Source organism: Mobula hypostoma, chromosome 5 (assembly GCF_963921235.1).
Source record: "Mobula hypostoma chromosome 5, sMobHyp1.1, whole genome shotgun sequence".
In the NCBI taxonomy this organism is placed as follows: Eukaryota; Metazoa; Chordata; class Chondrichthyes; order Myliobatiformes; family Myliobatidae; genus Mobula; species Mobula hypostoma.
The window spans coordinates 140639195-140666952 of NC_086101.1; the positions used below are offsets into that span (position 1 = coordinate 140639195).

The 27758-nt window shown below is 40.1% G+C and overlaps 1 protein-coding gene across 11 annotated transcripts in view; it reads right to left on the reverse strand.

The window, feature by feature from the left end:
* Positions 1 to 27758, reverse strand: part of LOC134347046 (phosphatidylinositol 4-phosphate 5-kinase type-1 beta-like) — a 174268-nt gene that overhangs the window by 32998 nt on the left and 113512 nt on the right. For 10 of the 11 annotated variants that reach the window (XM_063049083.1, XM_063049077.1, XM_063049082.1 and 7 more), the window contains exons 6-12: positions 26186 to 26338; positions 22506 to 22805; positions 14607 to 14818; positions 9637 to 9720; positions 6176 to 6224; positions 2042 to 2126; positions 416 to 574 (exon numbers count right to left, since the gene is read on the reverse strand). In XM_063049083.1, the coding sequence (XP_062905153.1) occupies positions 416 to 574; positions 2042 to 2126; positions 6176 to 6224; positions 9637 to 9720; positions 14607 to 14818; positions 22506 to 22805; positions 26186 to 26338 (1042 nt within the window). The remainder of the gene's footprint in view (positions 1 to 415; positions 575 to 2041; positions 2127 to 6175; positions 6225 to 9636; positions 9721 to 14606; positions 14819 to 22505; positions 22806 to 26185; positions 26339 to 27758) is intronic. The other variant, XM_063049087.1, reaches the window with a different exon arrangement.

The following is a 27758-nucleotide window of genomic DNA, read 5'->3' on the forward strand; positions in this document are numbered from 1 at the left end:
TCAGTCTCATATGTACTTGAGGTAAGTACTAATGGAATTGAACTCTGAAATGGATTAGATTTAAAATGACAAAGTTATTACTTTAATTTCAAAAATGTGAAGTGTGGAATTGGGTGATCATGCTGCACTGCGATGAAATGTAGACAAATAAAATCCTTGCATAGGGGACAGTTCTAATTAAATTTGGACTGCAGGTCTGACTCCGACATACCATTGTCCATTTCCAATGACTGCAAATGGTTATTCACCTAAAGCTGCAAACCCACAGCAGAAACAATTTCAACTCAAAATTCTATCTGTTTGAGGCAAAGAGCATTTAGCAGACAGCACCTCTCACTAAGACATTAATTGTTCACATGAGCCTTAATCCCAGGTTAATGTCCAAATCAAGTCAAACATAAATACTATGCAGTACCTTCCTCATCAAGACTACAATAGCTCCTAGTTCCCAACAGCATCTCACTCTTCCCCTCAGCCACGTCCTGTATGAGTCCAGAGGTTGAAACTTCCTGCCCTATGTATTTAACAACCGGAATGGAATTTCGAGATTTCTTCAAAGGAGACGATCGTAAGGCTGTGAAAATGAACAAATCGACAATGATACCAAATCCATTTGCAGAATACCAAAAGACAAGCATAAGAACCCAAGAAACAGAAATCCACACAACCAAAGCTGATTCAGCATTTAGTATGATGACAGATTTTCTGTGTCAGATCTGCACTTGTTCTGATCTCTGAGCTCTGCACTCCTCACTTAAAACACATATTCAGTTCTCTTCTGACTGCTATCCTTGACTACTCCCCTCCATCACTGATTTCCAGGTCCTAAATACTCTGTGTATAAAAAAATTGTTCATGTCGCTTCTGATTCTTTTGCTAATCATTTTTGTCTTATGTCCCCTTGAACTTGACCACATTCACTGAATGGAATAAACTCCAATTATGGTCTATATCCATCTTTTCCTTAAATACTTTTACTAGAAAGAGTAACAAGAGTTAAAGTTTAAAGTTGTGGACTTTTCATCTATACATTTATCCACTGATGAAAGATCAAAGACCAAAAGCCTCATCTGTTTGTCTCTCTGCAGGTAATGCATGACCTGTGAGTGTTTCTAGCATCTTACGTAGAACAGTACAGCACAGGAACAAGCTCTTCAGCTCAAAATGTTTTTCCTAACTATGAAGCCAATTTAAAGTAATCCTATCTGCCTGCACATGGTTTGTATCCCTCCATTCCCTGTCTGTTCATCTCCTGCTATTATTTCAGAGTTACATCAGCTTCATTATGTTGCTTTTTAAATAGTAAAATGATGGAAACTTACAATATCCAATATACCACCTATACAGTAATTTCTGATGTAAGGCATGCTTATAGGGTTTTGATAAGGTTTGGTTTTTCTTTGGGTAAGTGTGGTCTGTAATCTAAATGAAGCTTTTAAACTAAAGGTATCCAATGTTAAATAGTGAGTACACATTATAGATACTAATCGTAAAGCTAGTTAATTTGGAATCAAGCCGAAGTCAATCTTTCGCCACTGCTATAACTTGTACTCCTGTCAATCGACAGGAGGCCAAAAACATCAAATGGCAGTTTCCTTCAAAATAGCACAAGAAAAATATTGTGGAAAAACGAAAAGTGTACTGAAAGTAGGGGACTGGGATTCTCTTCCTTAGAAAAGTGGTCAAGTGGAGATTTGATGGTGTGCATTAAAATCTCCAATGCTGGTAACCAGAGGTCATCTTTAAAGACACAAAAAATAGAGAAGAAATCTTTTCAAAGATAAAATTGGACCAAGTTGTGATCGGCAGTGATTTGACTGAAAGAAGGCAGATTTAAAAGTATATATCAACATGGAATTTGTTGGGCCAAAGATGGGACCAACTGGATCACTCCTTTAAACAGCCAGCACATACACATTGGGCTGAATGGCTGTTTACTTTAAGTGATTGTACTTGGATACTTTTTCCATACAGTCAGCATCTATCAGTTGTTCTAAAATGGCAGACAACAGTAAAGCATTAAACATTCCCTGATACTCACACAATGTCTTCTTAAACACCCTGCTGCTCATAAACTTCAGAAAACGATCAGCGTAGAATCCCGGCCTATGGACTGACACAGAGTCCTAATGGAAGATTTAAAAAAGTTAGATGTATAAATAAGGTAAAACACAAACTCATGTCCCACCATAAAGCTCAGTGATGGAGTAAGCCAAGGAGCAATGTCACTGCAAGAAAGGACATGCCCAATTATAGAGGGATCCAAATATGTATCATTCAGTTTCATTGTCCTTGCTACTTTAAATAGGTAGTTGTGCAATTTACCCTTTCTTTTCCTCAGTGTCTCTGACATCACCTTTTTTTGCTTATGCTTTGCTGAATAATGCTTTGCATGATGACAATTATACTGTCAAATTCAACACCACAGACCGTCCTTGCTACAGGAAGAATCAAAAATGCAAAAGGCGCAAGACAAATAACCCTTAGGGACACTTATCAGCGTTTTTCCCGCCATGACCTGTGATACATAGATATATCATTTGTGATATCGAATCTTTTAGCTCTTAGAGCACAGGAGAACGGAAGGCTTTCTTACCTTGGTGAGACCACATTGTCAATGAAAAACTGGGGGGGGGGACTTTGGGGTTCTCATGTTTAAATGTCATTCATTCTTTGGGGCACTTCTCTGTTTTCGTGGATGTTTGCGAAGAAAAAGCATTTCAGGATGTATATTGTATACATTTCTCTGACATTAAATTTGACTTTGAACCTTTGAAAAATAAGTGTAGCTCTGAAGCAGGACAGGGTAGATTCACTACTCTGATAAGAACATTGCCCTCTGCAGAGAATCTGATAGCGAGTGACTCACACACAATGGAATTTGATGGAAGGATTAGTGATCATACCGAGCTATACAAGATGCCAGGTAGGATGTCAGGGTAGAAGGCGAGAGGGTGATTGCTCTGGCTGAAGAGTGCAGAACAACAGGATGCAGTTGGAGGACAAGGGGTTAGCCACTTGGAACTGAGATGAGAAGAAGAGCTGGGATTAGCTCAGATAGAAACCTAGGTTGGCATGGACAAATTGCGCCGAGTGGCCTGTTTCTATCCTGTACAGGCCTATAATTCTAATATCTATAGTTGCAAATCTTCAATGTTACCTATCTCAGAATGGCTCTGGATGGGCATGATTAAGGTTATTATTCTTGGGCACCAAGTGATAGTTAAAAAATTAATCGGTGGGGAAATGAAGTTAAGGTAGGAAATTCAACCGTGATTTTACTGAATGGCAGAAAAAGCTTGAGACACTTTATGGCCCTTTTCTTGTGGTCCACACTGGACAGTGTGACATAAATAATGTTATTTTGTGGGTTTCTTTAAAAACACTATTCTGTGCTAAAATGTTGCCTCTTCAATGAATGTTCTCATCTGAATGGCCATCCTATTTCCCAAATCTATTGCTAGAACGAGTTTTGGGAGATATAATGCTAGGAATAGCTCTTAATGACATTATTATATCGCATCAATAAATTGGTATTGGTATAATTTTATTATTGTCACATGTCCAAGATACAATGAAAAACTTGTCTAGCTTACTGTTCATACACATCAAATCAATACATAGTGCATTGAGGTAGGATAAAGTAAAACAATAACAATGCGGAGTAAAGTGTAAAAGCTACTGAAAAAATGCACAGCAAGTAAACGATAAAGTGTATGATCTTAACAATATAGATTATGAGGCTAAGAGTCCATCATATCATATATGTTGCCAGACTGTATCAATTGCATTATCACAAGATGATATATACCAAGTTCAAGTTTAATTACCATTCAATTACACATGAATACCCATAAATACAACCAAACAAAACACTTTTTCCGGGGCCAAGGTGCCAAACACAGTACCAATAGTCATATACGGCACAAGCCACAAAAAGCACACATAATTATGATAGCATAAACATGCAATTACATAAAAAAAAACAGCTCAAGTCCCTGATTGTCATGTCCTGTAGATTGATGGTGCATGGGATGTCAACAAGAACGAGCCCACAGCAGTCCAATCATCACGCGGTAGTGCAGCCACAGATGAACGCAATCCAGCTGCTCTACCACCAAGCGAGCAGTAGAGGGCAGCACTGATGGGAGGGGCCAGCCCCCAACCCAGCACGAACGTCAGCTGTGCCACACCGCCTTGGGCATCTCCTTCCCTGGGTGGCTGCATTAGGTGACCCCACAGCATGAGGTCTTGATCTACGCAATAACCGAGGCCACGCAGCTCCCCTGCCTTCAGTCTCGCAAATGAACCGGACTTGCAGTAACAGGGTCTTGTGGCCTCAAGAAAAATGTCCAAGACAATCATTTGTACTGTTTGTTAGTCTGTGCACTGCCTCCGCGTACTGACTTCGAAGCCTTCCTGTTGCAGGTGGCAATGTGGCACAGAAGTCCAGCTCCTCCACTATTGCGCAGCTCACTAATGGGATAGTCCAGCAGTACTTTATGTTCTTAATATGCAGCAGTGTCTTGTGATTGTAAGAATGACACAAAGAACTGAGGGCTTGTCACTTGAATTCTCTTTCTCCAGCATTGTTTAGGTATGTTCAAAATAATACTCCAGAAACAGCAGCTGGCCATTGACCAAACAGCCTCTCAAACTCAATATTGAATATAATAATGCACATTTCCAATTTTTATTTTGGTAAACTCAGATAATGACTCTGCTTCATTGACACCTCCCCCAGAATGACCTCCTGCTTCTGTCCTCGTCCCATTACCTTCCCCTTTGTGTTTGCACCATCTCCCCTTTGCATCATTTTATTGCCACTGTTCTTGATCCTACGACAAATATTTTCCTTTGCCCTCCCAACCCAGCTTAACCTTAAAACCCAAATATCTAAATGTTGCCTATTATAATGATTAGACATCTACCTGAAACATTCATTCCGTTTCTTTCTCCATAGGTGCTGCCTGACCCACTGACAATCAGAATATGTACAACTTCACATTGTTACCCCACGGCCCAAGAAAGATGTTTTCCCTCTCAGGATGATGGTGGGAACTAATTCCCAGATCTCCATGTGCCCTGTTTGAGTTATGAAGTTGAATTAAAATGCTAGCTATCATTTATTGCCTGATAATACCCAACATGATCAGCTCCAAATATCAATGAAGACCACACTGCCTGTGGTGGAAGCTGTAAATTGTGAACAACCCAGAGGGCTAGTCATAAATTGGAACACAAGTGAAAATTCTGATTGCTCAGGTTTACTTACCACACCCTATGACTTCAGCAAATGTATTTTTTTATATAAACAAATCATTTTTTTCTGTTTCGACTGGAAAGAATTCAAACCTGGGACAAATATGGTCTGGGAGATCTTTGACAAACAGGTCCTGAGTTATCTGCATCCAGATTCATGTCCAATTTCCCAGAGGCCGCCTAATTTTCACGCTTGCAAAGTTGACATACAAGTCTGACTGTAATACTATTCCACTTGGCCTACCTAATTGTGGAAATAGCAGGAACTGATCATAAACTTCACAGGCTGTTATACTTGTTAGGCATGCCATAGCCTAGTGATAACAATACTGTTATCCTCAGAAGCCACTATCACTGAGAGCAAATTAAAAATGGCAAGAACATACAAACAAGTGTTTAATGAAACCCACTATAATCCCACCTCAAAATTAAACATCTTGACTTTCCAGAACAACTTCATCACTACCACCAAACGAAAACAATGTTTCACACAAGCTCTTGATAAATTAAATACTAATGAATAATATTGTAGCAATAGGAACTTCTTCAGCCAAAGAACTCCGAGAATGTCAAACTTGCTCCAACAGGAAGTGGTTGTGGTACATAATCACATGAGAGTAAGAAACTAGTCGAAGCATATAGTGAAGTACCTCGAGTAATAAAGGAAGGAGGTTCATGGCAACGAAGATCCAGTCAGTCCTGTATGCTCCATAAATTATACATAGTGCAATTATACGCAGGCCCATTTGTGGAATGAGTACATATATTACTCGGAATTACATCTCTTGACAACTTGACAGAGTAATGAAAACTCGTGTATTTTGGGATACTTTCTCAATTCCCATGCACGACTCTAAGTACAGTTAGTAATCCTACTCTTTCAGTTACAAAGATAAATGAAATGTATACCTACCCCATCATAGACGAGGGCTTTCCAGGAGTGTTCCAGTTTCTTGATGAACCTTTTGGGGCAGAAAAATATCCGTGTTTGAAAATGTTAACTCACTGCAATTGTGATTTGAAGATGCATATTGAAAAATAATGTTGAATGTTGCAGGGAAGATTTAACTTTGAAACAGTATAATGTACTAATATGAGCAATGCATAATCATTGTGCTCATGATCAAGAGGTTAGCAAAGTCAAGGAAGAAACCTCTTGGTGACATGATCAGCAAACCTAGACACACAGTAAAGATAAAAACAAGGCATTCTGCAGGTGCTAGAAATCCAGAGTAACACATATAACATGCTGGAGGAACTCAGCAGATCAGTCAGTATCTATGGAGGGGAATAAACAGTTGATGTTTTGGACCAAGACCAGAAAGAAAGAGGAAAGAAGCCAGAATTAGAAGGTGAGGGGAGGGGAAGGAGTACAATCTAGAAGTCGAAAGATGAAGCTAGGTGGGTGGAGTGAAAATGAAGTAGGAAGCTGTGAGGGGATAGGTGAAAGGTAAAGTGCTGAAGGAGGAATCTGTTCGGAAAGGGGAGGAGGAGAGCGAGGAGGAGAGGGAAGCCAGAATGGGGAATGGAAGAGGAGGGAAGGGTGAGGTGATAAAATTACCGGAAGTTAGAGAAATGGATATTCATGCCATCAGGTTGGAGGCTACCCAGATGGAATATGAGGTGTGGCTCATTCAACCTGAGCGTGGCCTCATCGTGGTAGTAGAAGCTGTCACGTAGGAATGGGAATGGGATTGGAATTAAAATGGATGGACACAGGGAAATTCTGCTTGTTCTGCAAAGTTGCCCGACAAAACAAACACTCAATCTACATCAGATCTTACCAATGTAGAGGAAGCTACATTGGGAGCACTGGATACAGACGGCCCCATCAGACTTGTAGGTGAAGTGTTGCCTCATCTGGAAGGACTGGGGCCCTGAATGGAGGTGAGGGAGGAGGGGGAGAATGGGCACGTGTAGCACTTCTCACACTTCCAGAGATAAGGGCCAAGAGGGAAATTATTGGGGAGAGGGGAATGGACAAGGGAATCACAGAAGAAACAATCCCTGTGGAAAATGGAGATGGGGGCGGGGTGGCAGGTGGTGGGAAAGAGGTAAAGGTGTGTTTGGTGATAGGATCCGATTGAAGATGGTGGAAGTTGCAGAGATGCACTGGACGCAGAGGCTCATGGGTAGTAGGTAAGGAGAAGAACTCAATCCCTGTTAAGATAACAGGATGATCCCCATTAAGGGTATGCCCTCACACACATCCCCTCCATGTCCCAGACATCTGGCCTCAGCCCCCTTCCTTTCTAGTCCTGATGAAGGTTCTCAGCCTGAAACGTTGACTGTTTATTCCTTCCCGTAGATGCTGCCTGACCTGCTGAGTTCCTGCAGCATTTCATTTTACTGTATCTTCACAGCAAAGATTCCCTTTCTTGGTCGTCAACATTGTGCTTGAAGGTCACAGGTGTGCCTCCCTCCCTACTGTAGCCATGTGAACGTTTTGTGTCTGGCTACAACAGAGCTTCAGACCCAAAATATCTAACTGAACAGCCGATGAGGGAGCATTTCTACTAAATCTGCTATGGTGGATGGGTTGATATACAGATTCCTACCTGTCCCTGCCACGCTATTGAAAGCACTGTTGTGCTATTCCTGTTCCTTATTGACTGATTTATCTAGATTTGAATTTTCTCATATTTTGCTTTGCTGAGAGATAAATGCCAGTCAGAACGTCAAACCTGCATATAATCAGCAATCTAGTTGAGACATAGCTCTTTGGCCCTCTAAAGTGCAGACCACCAGGGTCTCTAGCCTGCATCATCATTCAACACGATAATGGCTGATCTATGCTGGCTTCTGCTGTCCAGTTCTCCACTGACCTCCACTGCTTCTCTCAAATATTTATCTACCTCCACCTGAAATATTTCTAATAATTTAGCCATTACCATCCTCCAAGTAGTCCAGAAATACATCATACTGAGAGAAGAAAATTCTGCACAACTCAGTTCTAAATGACCAGCCCTTTATTTTGCAGCTATCCCTCCAGGTTTCTGACTCTCCTATTGGTGGAAACAACTCAAATACCAAATGTTTGATTAAAGTCATTCCTCATTTCCCTAAACTCCCAAGTAGTACAGACTCTCACTCAAGCCTCTCTTAATAGAATGTTAAATCCCTCCACCCAAGCACCCCAACCCTATTTATACCAATCTCATTTTATTTGCTCACACATTGGAGTTTGCCTGCTTTGTTAGTTCCCATGCCTTAACTAATTCCGTCCTCCCCAACTTCACCATCATCTTCTACCTCACCCCTATATTGACAGCAAATTTGTTTTTGGTGAAAGCTAATGCATAGAATCCCACCATCATTCTTTGGCAATGAGGTTCTTCTGAAACTTTGGCCTCACCCCTCCATCAGGTAGGAGGTACAGAAGCCTGAAGGCACAAACTTAGGAATTCAGGAACAGCTTCTTCCCCTCTGCCATCCGATTACTAAATGGACATTGAACCTTTGAACACTACCTCACCTTTTTTTAAAAAAATATATAGTACTTGTTTTTGCACTTTTTAAAAATCTTTTCAATATATGTATACTGTAATTGATTTTGTTTACTTATTTTTTATTTAATTTATTATTATTGTTTTTTTCCCTCTCTGCTAGATGATGTATTGCATTGAACTGCTACTGCTAAGTTAACAAGTTTCACGTCACATGCCAGTGATAATAAACCTGATTCTGATTCCATACTCACAGGATCAACTGTTGATCCTCCAGCACGGAAGCTGGATATTCAGCCCATTGAGTCTGTGCCAAATATCAAGCAACATTTACACAAACCATTTTGTTCTGCTCATATCCCTATCAAATTCCCTCCAGACCCACTCACTCACTCAGACTAGGCACAAAGTACACTAGCTAACAAACCCACTAATCTCAGTGTCTTTCAGATGTGACAGTGAAGTGGAGTACTTGGAGAAAACCCATGTGATGACAGAGAGAACACGAAACCTCCACACATACAGCAATGGAAATCAGGACTGATTCTCTCAGGCTTCAACTCTACTAGCTGAGTTGTGGTGTCATTAACAATTTAATATGGGGCGAGGGCTGTAAATTCAATAGAACCATTTATTTTGTCATCACAGGTGCTCCTTTCATTCCCCAATCCCACTGCTTTTTCAATGTATGATTTTAAGAACTTGGATGTAAAGCATTTTAAAATAGAAGGCAGTCCAAAATTTTTGCTGCTAATTGTAGATAAAAAGGAATAATATTTGACATGCATTCACTAACAAAATTAAACCTCCAATGGCAGAGGTGCCATTGCCACCTTATGTATCCGGAATCTTCAGCTAGTGTGAAGTGCCAGTTTGAAAAAGGAACACTTGCTCAAAATAAAGGTAATTCTACGCAAACAGTCAATACCTGTAAGATTGTAGAATATCGATGATCGCCATGTAAAGGAGGACACGCTCTCCTCTACTATTCTTGGCAGGTATGGCGCCCATTCTGGAAAGAGAAATGAAAAATAACGATGTAAGAAAATAAAAGTGGATAAAAATGTTCACAAGTGTGGAAGGAGAGAACGTACACTCAGTAGTCTTCATTAGGTACAGGATCACTTGGTGTGATCTTTTGCTGTTGTAGCCCATCCACTTCAAAGTTCAATGTGCTGTGCATTCAGAGATGCTCTTCTGCACACTACTGTTGCAATATGTGATTATTTGAGTTACTAGGTGTCAAGATCTCTGAGGATCTAACCTGGCCCCAACCTATCAATGCAGCTATAAAGGAGGCAAGACAAAGATTACATTTCATTAGGTGTTTGAAGAAATTTAGTTTAATAAGTAAAATGCATACATACATATACACACACACTTACTGTAATTGAGTTATTTATTTTTCTTTCTGTATTACCATGTATTGCATTGAACAGCTGCTGCTAAGTTAACAAATTTCACGACACATGCCGGTGATAATAAACCTGATTCTGATGCCTTCTCGTCAGCTTTAACCAGTCCGGCCATTCTCCTCTGATCTCTCATTAACAAGGCATTTACACCCAGAGAACTACAGCTCACTGGATGTTCTTTGTTTTTCACACCATTCTCTGTAATCTCTAGAGACTGGTGTGCACAAAAATCCCATGAGATCAGCAGTTTGAGATACTCAAACCACCCCGTCTGGCACCAATAATCACTCCATAGTTAAAGTCACTTAGATCACATTTCTTCCCCATTCTGATGTTTGGTCTGAACAAGAACTGAACCTCTTGACCATGTCTGCATGCTATTAGGTATTGTATTGCTGCCACATGACTGGCTGATGAGAGCAGGTGTCTACATGTACCTAATAAAGTGGCCACTGACTGTAGGTGAAGTGGGGCTGGGTGGGGAGTTGGCAGAAAGTGGCACCATCTTTCATCTTTGGCTGACGTGAAATTAAATCTCACACTTACACTAACCCAATTAATCCTGACTAAATATTCTAGATATAAATTTTCACACACAAATTTTATACTTAGCAATTCAAGATGGCTCAGTTGAGCAATTCTTGGACTCACAGTACATATACCAGGAGAACATATGGATAAGTTTATTTCTGAAGATGATTGATGTTCTAAACACAGACAGTATTCCAGAAATCCTCTGTATTTACCACACAGCATAAGAAACATTTTAATTTCTTCCAACAATACATTTGTTAGAAATCCTAACATTACAAATTAATATTCATTATCTTGACCCATCAACCTCCCCATAGTCTCCTTCTACTTCATTCTCAGATCATCCATAATTTAATTCTTGCCCTTGCTTACATTAGACTTGGCAATGTAGTACCATTCTAGAGAGCTTCCCTTGACCTATCCTCTATACATTTCAGCTCATTCAAAACTCCTCTTATCATGTGCTAGATTGCACTATTTCCCACCCATACATCACCACTTTGCTCACAGACCTAGCCTGACCCCAAGTCATGCAATACGCATATTACACCAAATCCATACTGTCCATTTTCATTCTCTGCCATGCTCTCACCTCTAGCTTCCACAGTAAATGTTTAATGCAGTATTGGTCATACAACACCGCCTCTGGTTGGATAGATGTGAACACTAGGCTCTGCTACCTCAGTAATCTGCTCCAGTCTTATAATGCTCTAAGCACATCTCTGTTTCTGTCCTGTTCAAACTCTAACTTTTCTATTTTAAGATTCAGATTTATCACATATACATGGAAACATACAGTGGAATATGTTGTTTGGTCAATCACAAAAGCCGTGCCTGCAGATGCATCAGGACTCCAAGCTCTTTGTGTCCCCTCTCTAAGCCTCTTGTTCTCTTCGGTTCTTTGAGATGTTCCGCGAAACTGCAAACTATGACAAAACTTTTAGGTACCTACGGTAATAAAAGACCATAAGACACGGGAGCAGGATTAGGCTAATTGGCCCATCGAGTCTTCTCCATTATTTCAGCATGCCTGATCATTTCCCTTTTAACCCCATTCTGCTGCTTTCTCCCCATAACCTTTCATTCCCTGACTAATCAAGGACCTATTACCCACCACCTTAAATACACCCAATGACCTGCCCTCACAGCCCCCTGTAGTTATTCTAGATTCACCACACTCTGGCTAAAGAAATTCCTCCTTATTTCTGTTCTAAATGGACGTCCCTCTATTTTGAGCCTGTGTCCTCTGGTCCTAGACTCACCCAAAGGAAATACTCTCTTCATATCCACTCTATCTAGGCCTTCCAACATTCAATAGGTTTCAATGAGATCCCCCTTCATTCTTCTAAATTCCAGTGAGTACAGGCCCACAGCCTTCAATCGCTGCTCATACGATAACCCTTTCAATTCTGGAATCGTCCTCACGAACCTCCTCTGAATCCTCCCCAATGCCAGCACATCCTTTTTTACAAAAAGGGGCCCAAAACTGCTCACAATATTCCAAGTGAGGCCTCACCAGTGCCTAATACAGACCTCAGCATTGCATCTTGCTTTTATATTCTAGTCCTCTTGAAACTAATGCTAATATTGCATTTGCTTTCCTGATCACCGATTCAACCTGCAAATTAACCTTTGGGGAATCCTGCATGAGGACTCCCAAGTGCCTTTGCACCTTGGATTTTGGAATTTTCTCCCCATTTAGAAAATAATCTACACTTTTATTCCTTTCAAAGTGCATAACCATATACTTCCTGAAACTGTATTCCATCTGCGACTTCCTTGTCCATTTTCCTAATGTCAGTCCTACTGCAGCCTCTCTGCTTCAACACTACCTGCCCCTCCCCCTATCTTCATATCATCTGCAAACATGCCCACAAAGCCATCAATTTCATCATTTAAATAGTTGACATACAAGGCAAGAAGAATCGGTTCCAACACGGACCCCTGTGAAACACCACTCGTCACTGGCAGGGAATCCAAAATACATTCCTTTGTCCCCACTCTTGACTTCTGCAATCAGCTACTACTCTATCCATGCTAGCATCTTTCCTGTTGGTTTTTAAAAATTTCCCAATCCTCTAAGTTCCCCCTAATTTTTGCTCTATTATATGCCCTCTCTTTTGCTTTTACGTAGGCTTTGAGCTCCCTTGTCAACCATAGTTGTGTCAACTTGCCTTTAGAATATTATTTCTTCTTTGACGTACTGTATACCTATCCTGCACTTTCTGAGTTGCTCCCAGAAGCTCCAGCCATTGCTGCTCTGCTGTCATCCCTGTTAGTGTCCCCTTCCAATCAACTTTAGTCAGCTCCTCTCTCATGTCTCTGTAATTCCCTTTACTCCACAGTAATACTCATACATCTGGCTTCAGCTTCTCCCTCTCAAATTGCAGGATGAATTCTATCATATTATGATCATTGCTGCCCAAGGGTTCATTTACCTTTAGCTGCTTAAATCAAATTTCATTACACAACACCCAATCCAGAAATGTTGATCCCTGAGTGGGCTCGACCACAAGCTGCTCCAAAAACCCATCTCGGAAGCACTCCATAAATCCTCTCTCTTGGGATCCAGCATCAACCTGATTTTTCTAATCTACCTGCACATTGAAATCTCTCAAGACTAACATAACATTGCCTTTTGGACAAGTTTTTTCTATTTCCTGCTGTAGTTTGTAGACCATATCCTAGATACTGTTTGGAGGCTTGTAAATAACTCACATCAGGGTCTTCTTACTCTTGTAGTTTCATAAATCTTCTCAAAAGGATTCCACATCTTCTGATCTTATGTCAACTCTTTCTAAGGATTTGAGTTCATTTTTTAACCAGCAGAGCCACTCCTCCTCCTCCACCTACCTGCCTGTCCTTTCGATCGATTTTGTATCTTTGGATAATAAGCTCCCAACTACAATCGTCATTCAGCCATGACTCTATGAAACCTGCCAATCTCTAACTGCATTACAAGATCATCTACATCATTTTTATATTCAAATGTAACAGCTGCAGTCCTGTATTTGTCACCATTTTGTCCCTCTTTTACACTGCAACCCATCCCACTGACTGTATTTTTGCCCTCTCATCTGCTCATCCTTCCTGACAGTTGCACTGCTTGTAAACCAACATCCCTTTCCTCGGCCCAATCACTCCAGTTCCCACCCTCATCTTTGTAAATGGTTGTCAAATTTGCTTTAACAACATTCTTGGAATGCAGCACAGAATGTTAAAGATGTTGCATCAATGTTATTAATTGGTGTTACTTTGCATTCATCCCTCTCATTCCCCATCATTCACCCAATGTCCACAACCACAAAAGCTATCATTCATAAGGCCACTGGCTCTCCCATTCCAACCCACTCCGATCGAAAGCACTGACTCTTTGGCCCATCACATCCATCACTGACCAAGTACCCATCTTTACTAGCACTTTGTTCTTGGTCTTCTATACTTTTGTGATCTGAGGAAACTTCAAGTGGCAAAATGCATCAGGACGCACACAATCAGGGACCTGCCTTCTTCTCATTACTACCATCGAGGAGTTGGTAAAGGAGCTCCAAGAACCACAATAAGTGATTCAAAAACAGCTTCTTCCCCTCCACCATAAGATTTCTGAACAATCTGAACACATGAACAATACCTCCTTATTCTATTTGCACTATTTATAGTAATCTTATGTCTTTGTTTTGGACAACTGCCGCAAACAACAGCTTTCAGATCATGCAAGTCAATCATAATAAATCTGATTCTGCTTGTTTAGAAACTTGTTAAGTGCTGTGAGCTATTTAATTAGATTACTATTCCAGTGAATTAATCGTAGGACTGCACTCATTACTGTGCATTCTAATGGAAAGCAAAACAATTAACTACAAGCCTATAAATCAGTTCATAATACAGCAATTAATTTAAATTCAGCAAAGATTGACCAACCACCATAGAGAATTTTGACTTGACTTACGTTTCATCTGTTCCAACAGATTCTCCCGATTTTGTAACACCCTGTATGGATTCCAGGGCAGTGGAATACCATGCTTTCTGTCCTACTGTTCGCTTCCCGTCCTGGGCAGTCTGAAGGCTCTCCACCTCGTTTTCTTTCTCTCTGTCAGCCAGGTCCAGGTTATGAATTCCCAACAACAGGCTATAATCCATAATTTTGAAACTTTCCAAAACCTGATGACAAGTTAACATCCAAATATTAGGAGTCAAAAAGTGTTTTCACATGAACTTATTTAGCCAAACCACCGAGTTAATGGCATTTAAAATAAAAACAGAAGAGGACCATCAACCTAAAACATTAACTTTCTTTTCACACTGATACAGCTGACCTGCTGAGTATTTCCAACAAGTTCTGTTTTATTTTAGACTTCCAGCATCTGCAGTTTCTTTGATTTTCACAAGTTAATGATATCATTTGTTAGAATCCACCTATACTGTAAATGAAATAACATTAAATCTCCAAGCTGCAATGGCGAGCCAGTCATATAGTGTGGTATTTAACATAATATTTTCACTCCAACAACTACTTTAACATAGAAAAGTACGAAGGATTTGGACAAAGAGGCAAGTTCCAGGAAACATTTTAAAAGGAGAGAGAAGTCAGGAAACTTCAGAAAGGGAATCTGAAGGGTGATGTACTGGTGCGACTTAGGCAAGTTAGGTGTGGACAGTAGAGTTTTGGATTAGCTCAAGTTACGGACAGTGCAGTGGTGAAGAGCATTTTGGAGCCGTCGAGTCAAGAGATACAAAAGAATGAATCAGCAGGGAAGCTAAAATGATCAATGTTGAGGAGGTGGAAGAAACACTAATTTACAAGTTCATAAAGTGAGCGATAAGTTTACTTCCACTCAAGAATAAGATGAAATAAATTAGTGCTCATAAGGAAACAAACGTGAGATAAAGATGAGGGCCTAGGGGAGAGACAGGACAATGGGAGAGGTACAGAAGTTTCAGGTTGATGACCTTTCATCAAGATTTGGGAAACATTACAAAACATGTTGAGAAAAGGGGAATAAACAGAACAAATAAACATCTGTGGAGCTGAAGGGAAATAAAGTACTAAGGATGTCACCGGTGATGGCAGACTCAGTGCGTTGAAGACTTGTTAATTGCATCACATCTGACTAAAGGGGATACAAACAGAAAGGACTAAATGAAAACAGAGACCAAAAAGAGAAAAGAAATTACAGGAATGTGACATACAAAACACAGCAGTTACTGGAAAACAAATAAACTAGAAATACTGGAAATACCAGTAGGCTACAGAATTACAGTAAAGGAAAAAAGGTTAACATTATTGGTTAATGATCTTGCAGTATATTTGAAGAATGCCTGACAGAAACTGGAAGGACTAATTATCTAAATTATTGAATTTAATGTTGAATCTCGAGAACCGTAATGTGTTTAGTGAATGGACGAGAAGCTGTTTCTCAAATTTACTTTGGGTTTTCATGGAAGGGGAAGAGATGTCAAAGACAGGGAGGTCAGAGGGATCTTATATACCCAGGGATCTGAACATCCTCTAGATGAAGCAGCAGTTTACTTGTAACTTTTCCAATCTGGCATTTGATGCTCATGATGTGGTCTCCACTACAGCATCGAAACCAAATACACATTGGGTACTGACTTTGCCGAGCACCTTTGTTCAGTTCACAAGGATGCTTTCTGATGCCCATCACTTTAATTCTATCTCTTTCTGATACCATCTTTGGTCTCCTTCACTGTTCTAACATAAACCTGAGGTACAGCATTTCATCCGCCAACCATTCACTGTGCAGCTCAAGACTTCACACTAAACCCTATCATTTCTGATAACCAGTTTTTCCAGTTTGTATCACGAGTAGCTCCAATTCTAACTCATTGAACTAAAAATGTTTTGTTGTTTCCCTCTCTTAATACATGCCAAATGATATGCTAAGTATTTACAGAAAACCCCCTTGTTTCAGATTTCCAGCATCTGCAGTTTTATTTTTGAAGAGAACAGGAAGCAATAATGTTCCAAACAGAATTGGTGAAGAGCAAGCAAGAGAGCAAAATGCATGAAACCATAATGAAAGGCTGATGGGACACAGAGGTAGTTGTGAAGTAAGATAAGATCGAAAGACAAGATAAGGCGTGAAGTAACATAAGTGTGAAGTGGTTCATTTTGGTAGGCCAAATTTGAAAACAGAATATAATATTAATGGCTAGACTCTTGCCAGTGTGGAGGATCAGTGAGATTTTGGGGTCTATGTCCATAGGGCACTCAAAGCTGCTGTGCAGGTTGACAGTGTTGTTAAGGCGGCGTATGATGTGTTGGCCTTCATCAACCATGGGATCGAGTTCAAGAGCTGTGAGGTAATGTTACAGCTATACAAGACCTTAGTTAGACCCGACTTGGAGTACTGTGTTCAGTTCTGGTCATGTCATTACAAGAAGGATTTAGATACCATAGGGAGAGTGCAGAGGAGTTTTACAAGGATATTACCTGGATTGGAGGGCATGCCTTATGAGAATAGGTTGAGTGAACTTGGCCTTTTCTCCTTGGAGCAACAGAGGATGAAAGGTGACTTGATAGAGGTATATAAGATGATGAGAGGAATTGATCGAAATGGCTAACACAAGCGGGCTCTTTTTAAAAAAAAAGGTGCTTGAAAGTAGGTACAAGGGGAATGTCAGAGGTAAGTTTTTCCACACAGAGAGTGGTGGACGCATGGAATGCACTGCTAGCGAAGGCGATAGAGGCAGATACAACAGGATCACTTAGGAGACTTTTAGAAAGGTACATGGAGCTTAGAAAAACAGAGGGCTGTGTCATAGGGAAATTCTAGGCAGCTTCTAGAGTAGGTTACATGGTCGGCACAACATTGTGGGCCAAAGGGCCTGTAATGTGCTGTAGATTTCTATGTTTCTATAGTTAAGTCAAGACTACGAAATTGCCTGCATGCTTACTGAACATTAAACCCATTGGGGACAGGTGCTGATATTTTCAATACTAAAGTCCAGAAAGAATCAAAAATGAGTCAAAGGTGATATATTTGAATTTATGAGCAATGTTACATGAAATATATTTTAAGTGTTAAGGGTGTACCTGCACTACCAGGTTCAGGGACAGTTATTACCCCTCAACCACCAGGCTCCTGAACCAGAGTGGATAACTTCATTCTACTCAACACTAAATTGATTCCACAACCTATGGACTCATTTTCAAGGACTATACAAGTCATATTCTCGATACTATTTATTATTTGTTTTTCATTTTCTTTTTGCACAATTTGTGTGTACTTTTTCATTGATTCTATTGTGTTTCTTTGTATCTACTGTGAACGCCTGCAAGAAAATGAATCTCAGGGTACTACATGGTGACATACTGCGTATGTACTTTGATAATAAATTTACTTTGAAACCCTTGACCCGACTGTAGTCTATGGAGAGCTTTGGGGAATCTCTTACCCGGATGCCAAGCACCTGATCTGCTCTTCTAACTATAATATACAGTGTCTATACAAAGTATTCACCCCACCTTGGAAGTTTTCATGTTTTATTGTTTTACAGCATTGAATCACAGTGGATTAAATTTGGCTTTTTTGACATTGATCAACAGAAAAAGACTCTTTCGTGTCAAAGTGAAAACAGATCTCTACAAAGTGATCTAAATTAATTAATTACAAAACAGAAAATAATTAATTGCACAAGTATTCACCCCCTTTAATATGACACACTAGATCATCACTAGTGCCGTCAATTGGTTTTAGAAGTCACATAATCAGTTAAATGGAGATCACTGAGTGCAGTCAAGATGTTTCAATTGATTGTAGTAAAAATTCACCTGCATCTGGAAGCTCCAACTGCTGGTGAGTCAGTATCCTGACAAAAACTACACCATGAAGACAAAAGTACACTAAGAAATTCCACGAAAAGGTTATTGAAAAGCACAAGTCAGAAGATAGGTATACAAGATTTCCAAGTCACTGAAAATCCCTTGGAGTACAGTTAATTCAATCATTGAGAAATGGAGAGAATATGGCACAGCTGTAAATCTGCCTAGAGCAGACCATTCTCAAGAGCTGGGTAACCCTGCAAGAAGGTGACCAGTGAGGGAGGCCACCAAGAGACCCATGACAATTCTGGAGGAGTTACGAGTTTCAGTGGCTGAGATGGGACAGCTGGACATAACAACACCTGTTGCCCAGGTGCTTCACCAGTTGCAGCTTTATGGACGAGCAGCAAAGAGAAAGCTACTGTTGAAAAAAAAAATCACATGAAATCTTGGCTAGAGTTTGCCAGAAGGCATGCGGGAGACTCTGAAATTAAATGGAAGCAGTTTCTATGGTCCAATGAAACCAAAATTGAGCTTTTTGGCCATCAGACTAAACATTATATTTAGCGCAAGCCAAACACTGCACATCATCAAAAACACACCATCCCTACCATAAAGCATGGTGGTGGATGCATCATGTGGTGGGGATGCTTCACTGCAGCAGGCCCTGAAAGGTTTGTGAAGGTAGAGGGTAAACTGAATGCTGCAAAATACAGGGAAGTCCTGGAGGAAAACCTGGCGCAGTCTGCAAGAGAACTGCAACTTGGGAGAAAATTTGTTTTCCAGCAAGACTCATAACTTAACAAATGCATTTCCAAGGTTATCAGTCTTATCTTCCACAATTATCTACCATTTAATACCCAGCTTATGGACACCCCTACAGTACGAGCAAGCTCCCATAATATTAAATTCAGAACTCTGATGTACATGCATATATTCATTTCCAGAAATGGTAAATGGCGGAACTAGTTCTCTCTCTCTCATTTCTTTCTCATTAGCCTCATGTGCTTTTGCTGTCATTCATTACAGTGCTGTGGTTACCATATTGAATGATTGTTGTGTATTAACCAACTTATGATCAAAATTGAATTAAGGACCTCTGAAAACTAACTCCATTTGTTACCTGGGGACAGCCTGTTGGTCCCAGTTTAAACCTTTACCTTCCTCCATCTTTTCAAACAGTTGAAACTAATCATTAGGCAATTTTTACTTGGCATTTATTTGAAACTTATCTCCAATTAAATAAATATTTTTTTTCAACATCTTTCACTTTCATTAATTGCATATAGGGGCAGCCTATCACCACTCTTCCTCCTCCATTTCATGTTTCTTAATATTTAAAGGTTCAGCGGAGATAGCTGCCCAAAAGTAATGCTGTACAATCTTCTTTAGGGAGTTTAAGAGTTAGAAATTCTTTAGTGATGGCCCTCCATTAAAACTGGTTTCCAAAACTCAGGTCCACTTAAGTCAATAAAATTTCAGAATTAAGAGTTCAAGCACAATCGATGCCTGTTTATGACAGAGGATTAATCTTTAGCCATGATGTGTTCTGGTTAAACATTTAAAATGCATGCCATCGTTTGTAGGCCATGATCAAATATTTTACCATCAACCTGATTATTATTGAGCTTTTTTTTAAAAAAAAGACAAACAATTACTTGAAGACAGACAGGAAATATTATGCTTTCCCCTTTCATCTATCTCACCTCCAATCCCAAAATCCAAGACCTGAACCTTTCTATTAGACCACAAGACACAAGTGCAAAATTAGGCCATTCCACTCAGACGTCTTCTCCGTGATTTCATTATGGCTGAGTTATTATTCCTCTCAACCCCATTCTCTGTCTTCTCACCATAACCTGTGAAGCCCTTACTATGCAAGAACAGATCAAACTCGATTTAAATATCCTCACTGACTGTTTCCACAGACGCCTGAGGCAATGAGTTCCACAGATTCACCACCCTATGGCTAAAAAAAATTCCTTCTCATCTGTTCTAAAGGGATGTCCTTGTATTCTGAGGCTGTGGCCACTGGTCCTAGACTCTCCACTATAGGAAACATCCTCTCCATGTCCACCCTATCTGGGCCTTTCAATATTCAGTGAGACCCCTCTCCCTCATTCTTCTAAACTCCAGCAAGTACAAGGCCAGAGCTATCAAATGCTCCTCATACATTAACCCTTTCCCCCCCCCGTGATCATTCTCATGAACCCGCTGGACCTTCTTGTGTTATTTGCAGTGTTAGACAACTTCAGCCTTTGTGTTGTTCAGTAGGAGTTACCTTCGTCAAACCCATTATTCCAAATGCTCACAAAATATATCCTACACATACTAAAATATAACTGCTCACAATTAATCTGGCAAATAATAAGAGCAAATCAAATGTTCAGAAACATGGTGTACATTACAAATTAGTTGCTTGAATTAAAAGAATGAAGCGACAGATTTCATCTCCTCTCTGCATGATTGCAGAAAAAGTTACATCAAAACTATAAGTATTATTGTCATTATTATTTTTATACCTCTTCACAACATAGGAGATAGTTTAGCTTAAAGCAATATCTCATCAATCCTAGTTCCCCATTTACTTCGTGTAGCCTAGTCTCTGTGAGTGCGTGCCATCACCTCAATTATCCTCAAGCCTCTAAAATTTGTAGATTAATCTGCAGGGCGTCAATGTAAATGAAATTCATTTGAAACACAATGTGGGGATATCTCTTGGGTTGTCAGGTCTATTTGTGCATGCTGATTCCAGCTGCTGCTGTTGTCCCCATCTCTGTTCACTGAAGTCAATGAAACCAAACATACAGAAGGAATACAGCCATGTACCCATGATGAACAGGAATTTCTAATTGTGATTTACTTCCCTCTTAATTTTCTCTCAATGCTGAAATCTGAGAAAAGAAAAACCCAGCCTTGTGTGAGTGTGGAAGGGGGTTAGAGAGAAATGAACTCTGTTGAGAATCATTCAAATAGTATTCAATCTCCAACTGGATAGGGAGGCAAGGCAAGGCAAGGCATCATGAAGACGAGTGTAATTGCCAACCAGAAGTGTGATTATTAAAATGAAGACCGGGAGGCCAGAGGTCACATGGTGAAGCCTCCTGGAATATGTTCACCCAGAGCTGACAAGCCATATCCTATAATGGTATTACATCTACCTCTTAAAATTCCCCCAATGATTAGAGTTTATCCGGCATTGTTGAACCAACCTGAACACAAGCTATCAATAGGACAAGTGGCATTTCAAGGACCTTTTCTGTAGACATGCTTAAATGTTAAGCCTCTTCTGTGTCTTGCCACCATCACATCTTTCAAACTGATATTATAAGCAAACTCTGATCAAATTGTAGAGCTTTTATCTTGCATGGGTGGGATACTGTTTGTTTCATAAGCTGGTGTAATAGGAACAAGTCTGCCAACCTTACAGGGCCACCTCTGAAAAAGGATAGAGACCACACTTTGGCCAAAGTACTCCTTGGACTTTAAATCTCCAGGGGATTGTACAGTGATAGAATCATACAGCACGGCAACAGACCATTTGGCCCAACTTGTCCACACCAACAAACGCGGACCCTTTTATATTAACCCCACCTCCCAACATTTGCTCCATTGCCTTCTATGCCCAGTCAATGCAAATGCTCATCTGGACACTGCTTAAATTGTGTCAGTAGCCCAGCTTCAACCACACTCAGGGAGCACATTGTAGGTTCTTGTCACTCTCTGGGTGAAGCTAGACTCCCTTATGTCCCCTCCAAGTCTTTTTCCCTTAACCCCAAATCTATATCCTATAGTTTGACTTTTCGCTGATCTGGGAAAGAGTTTTCTACAGTCTACAAGGCTAATTTCTGTGATTCCTCCTCATATTTAAATCTTAATATTCCAGTGAGATTCAGTTAACAATGCTGTATTGTTTCCAATGCATCCTTCCCTGAGCAGCTCATTACTCAGATTAAGTCTAACCAGGGCTTCAAGTATCTGTGCTAAGAACACTGTATGCCCACGTCCTTTGCGATCCATTCAAAAGTTCAACAACAAGTATTAAAATAACATTTCACGTACCCGGCAATCTCTCTGAAGTGTTTTTATCAAAGCATTGTAGGTTTCAGCGTCAAAAAAGAGACCATCTGGCATGTCCTGTATAAAATCCAAGTCTTTGAATGTGGGTATATCTTTTTCCCTCTCTCTCCTTGAGGCTCTGCGTTTATATGTCGAGCCTTTCAGATCATACTTCTGATGCATCCGCACAGAACGTGGCAGCACATTGTTCATAACCACAATTCTTATGTTAGTACCTCCCGACTGCATGCAATATAATCCATAGAACTTTGGCAACAGTGTCCTTGGGTTCTGGTTTAAATTCTGCAAGGGAGAGAAAAAAAAAATCTCAGATTAAAATTGTTGCACATCAATTTCTAAGTGCTGCCTGGCCATACTTAAATTCCACTTCCGTGTAACAATGGTCAAAGGCAGACATGGCATACACCCCCCAGCCCCCATCTATGAGAATCCTGCAGCCAATTTCGATTAAAACTATGGACGGGAAACTTGACATGAAATTCATTATACTTTATGAGTAATCACAAAGAAATGGAAAGAACATTAGTTTGAACCATCTGCCCTGGTGACTATTTCTGGGTAAATTCCTACCTGTAGAACGATAGTGGATATTGAACTCATTATTAAATCAATACAACTTATACATTAATCATGACATTTAGCAACACATTATCATTCCAAGAAAATCCCTTCATGTTTTCTCACAAAATTGGATTTGTCTCAGTAAGTTGAAGCTGTTGTCAATCACACTTCCACCTTCAGCTTTCTAACCCTGCCCCCAATCTCTACCACCCCACCAAATACTTGTTTCTGTTTACTCAAAGATATTGTGTTTCCTTTCACGAATTAATCAAGCACTCAGTCACACAGCCAGAAAGGCAGATTAGTGCATCTATAATCTGAGCACCAGTTCCAGAAAAATCTTCCCAAACCGCAGCTATAATTATTATAATTAATTTCAATTATGGGCATTCTGTACTGAGTAGAAGTTGGCTGGCAAAGTAAAAGGCTTCTATTGGGTAGTAGGAAGAATGTAGACTTGGCCTCAAGGTGATACATTCTGTTACCTTCAACAAGGTCACGAAATGATCAAACAAGAAAATCAGACAAAAACTGCAGTGAAATCAGAAATGAAAGTGAAAGTGGTGAAACTCTCAATTCAGATAGCATCTGTGGAAGGGGAAATAGGGTTAACGTTTCAGATTGATTACCTTTATCAAAACTGGGAAAGAGGAGAGGCAGAGAAGGTGTGGGAGTAGGGGGTTCGAAGGAAGGGATAGATTCAGTAAAAGGAATACTCAAAAGGGGTGAGGCCAGGGTTGCTGTGGCAATAAATAGTGGTCAATTGTTTAATGGCAATAGTACAGACAAAGGAATGTAAACTGTTGGAGAACAGAGCTGTGGGACCTGCCAGCAGGTCAGGCTGTGCCAACAGGAGGCAATGTCACAGAGGGATGAGCTACAGCAGAATTGGCCAGTTCTGATACAAAATGTTAGTAGAGGTTGCAGAAATTAACATTGGAAGACTGCAACATGCCTAGATGTTCCTCCTCCAACTTATGCTGGGCCTTGTTATAACAATGAAGTAAGCCACATTCAGAGAGATAAGAGTGGAAGTAAAATGGTGAACTAGAGAAGCAGGCAAGAGGAAGCTCTTTGACTAAATCACCAACACTCCATGTAAACACAGACCAGTATGGCACAGGAACAGACCCTTCAAGCCCATGGTGTTATGCCAAAGCAATTAAACTAAAGATGCCTAATTACACCTATCCCTTCTGTTGAGACCAAAGTGATTGCTTAACGTCATTTAATTTAACCAATGTATAGGAGGCTGAATCATGAACACAAAATTGAGCACACAAGTTTGCAGTAAGTGCAGGTGAATGATTGTTTCATCTGGAAAGACTCCTTGCTGAGAAGCAAAGGGGAGGAGAGGACAGATACTGCATTCCCTGTGATTGCTCGCAAAGGCGTCATTAACGTGCTGAAAGAGATGCTGAGGTAAGGAACAGAAGATATGGCTGAGTCCCTCCTACTCTGACAGGACCTCAAATCCTGGACCACATCACCTACTGGGACTAGGGCAGCAATAAATCAGCCGTGATCCGATAGCTGAGCAGACCCGACGGGCCAAATGGCCTAATTCTGTTCAGTATTACGGTCTAATGGACTTGCTCCCTTTGTATCCAAACTTGCCAGTTCTGCAATGATTTTTTCTTGCAGCACACCCAAAACGCTGGAGGAACTCAGCAGGCCAAGCTGCATCTATGGGAAATAGTACAGTCAACATTTTGGGCCGAGACCCTTCAGCTCTGTCGAAGTTTGGCTAAGTTTGCAGATGATACAAAGATAGGTGAAGGAGCAGGTAGTGTTGAGGAAGCAGGAAGTCTACTGAAAGGTCATGCATTTTGGTAGAAGGAATAAGGATATAGACTATTTTCTAAATGGGGTGTGAATTTAGCAATCAGAAGTACAAAGGGACTCAGGAATACAAGAGCTATTTGAGTTAAAGGCAAACTTGCAGGTTGAGTCAGTGGTAAGGAAGGCAAATGCAATGTTAGCATTCATTTTAAGAGGACTACAATATAAATGCAAGGAGGTACTGCTGTGGTTTTACAAGGCATGTTCAATCCATATTTGGAGTACTGTGAGCAGTTTTGGGCCCCATATCTAAGGTGTGCTGCCATTGGAGAAGGTCCACAGGAGGCTTATGAGAATGATCCTGAGAGTGAAAGGATTAACCCATGAGAAATTTGATGGCTGGGCCTGTACTCACTGGAGTTTAGAAGAATGACATCTCTCTCATTGAAACCTACGAAATATTTAAAAGCTTAGGTAGCGCGGATGTCGAGATGGCATTTCCAATAGTGGGAGAGTCTAGGACCAGAAGGCACAGCCTCAGGATAGAGGAGACCAGGAATAGGTTTAGCCGATGGGGGAGGGGGTGGGTGGTGGTGATGATGGTGAATCAGGTGAAACATTTCCACAGATGGTTGTGGAGGTCAAATCATTGGGTATATTTAAAACAGAGGTTGAGAGGTACTTAATTAGTAAAGGTGTCAAAGGTTATGGGGAGAAGGCAGGGCAATGGGGTTGCAAGGAAATATAAATCAACCAAAATACAGAAATGTGCTACAAGTTCTTTGTGTTTAACCTTGACAGTCAACCATTCAGGCCCATAAAATAGTCCAGGAAGTTATTGAAACCTTCACTCTGAGCATTCTCTTCCAAAGAGAAACTCTGTCCCTCTGATTAACAACCAACTCTCTCTCTCATCCTTCCCTATTATCTGATGATCTCTTTAAGCATTTCTCTTATGAAACTATTAAATCTGTTTCCTCAAGTGTATCCAAAAACATAAAATATCACACGGAGTACAATTTCTTAATCCAGTATCATATTTTACATGACTTGTTAAATGTACATGTAACCATTTTAACAGAATATTGAACAAAGAATGTAAGAAATTGCAGGATTAGGTCACATGCCCTTAAGTCAGCTCTGCGACTAATTATCGACCTTGTGCCTCATTCCCCCTTTCCCAACCAGTCTATACATCTCTCAATCCCCAGGTATCAAACGATCACGCTCTCTCTCCACTATACTCAACTCTATACAATGACTAGTGAAAGGGGAAACCAGTACAAGGCTTAGGAAGCCTTTGATTATTGCTGTCTTACCATATAGTACCCTGGTAACAGCTTCTGCAAGAACTCTGCCTCCTTGTGCTGCACAGTTTTGATGATGAATTCATCGTCACTTGTGACATAAAATAAGGACCCGCTTGCACCAGGATTGGAAAGCTCAATAAGTGGTTCATTGCATAAGGAATACTGGGAAGGAGGAACAGAATAAACACATTAGGATTTTGGAAGACATTCACGCTGTAATTTTTTCTAATGTTGTAAAGATTCTTGTTCATTCAATAGCAATGCCTGAAGCATGCCTATTAATTCACCAAAGGCAAGTTAAGGAAAGGATAAAATTTGTAGCATCATTTCTTTAATGCAAACCAATCAAACACAAGGTGAAATTAAGTCACTAATTCAATAATACTGAACACTTCATATTTTTTCATCCAATGTATGGATAAATTCAACTTTTTAAATACATTTGTTATGCAAATTCAAATGCATAACTTACATAAAAAATATAGGCATTAGGATGCATACAAGATTCCAGTCTGGTTAGAAACTGTTTGTATTAGTTATGTACCTTTCCACATTTGTACCAAATATATTGCAGTCGATCACTGCATATTTGAAATATACAGTAAATTGTTTTAAAGTGATGAACTCTGATCAAGGTTGTAGCTTCCCTATCGTCATAAATTTTGAACCTGTTCTTCCTTCATGGTGTAATAAATTGCCATGGCATTTGGTGCTGACACAGTGATCGACAGATCTGCATTCAACTAGAGCAGAGGTACCTCACAGCATCCTTCACCTCAGATTTCTCATGCTGTCACTGTAAACTGATAAAAAGTAAGGCAAGTGCATGAGAACAATGGATTAAATATTCCATCTCATGAACTAATGACTCAAAAGCAAAAAGGTGTTTAAGCTGGTATGGAATATTCCCAGCCAGTAAATCATGCAACATTATTGCTTTGAGAAGGTAGAGAAAACAGAAATAAAAGCATAACATTATGTAAGTAATCAACATGTCCAACAGCAACGTTGTAAAGTCAAGCTGAGTTAAATCTGTTTCTCATTTTACAGACGTCTCCTGATCTGCTGAATATTATCAGCATTCTCTGTTTCCATTCTCTAACGAATGACAATAAGTTTTATCACTTTAGTTGTGCATAGAATGGGCTGCCGGTGGCGGCAGAAACGATAGGGTCTTTTAAGAGACTCCTGGATAGGTACATGAAGCTTAGAAAAATAGAGGGCTATGGGTAAGCCTAGGCAGTCCCAAGGTAAGGACATGTTTGGCACAGCTTTGTGGGCCAAAGGGCCTGTATTGTGCTGTAGGTTTTCTATGTTCCTATAAGTTTCAAAACATGATAGTCAAAAGATAAGGAAGTATCAAATCATGTATAAAATATAGAAAAAGACCACAAGGATAAGACTCAGAAAATATTGAAACATTTAGAGCAACAATTTGATACTTGTTGGAATGAGATTTTGTGGTTTTGTAATTCACTTGCTAGTTGGGGGAGCTGATTGGTATTAGATTAACATTTATTAACAAATTAAAAGATTGTCCAAGACAATCATTACTAGTCCTATTACTTTGTTCTGTTTGGTT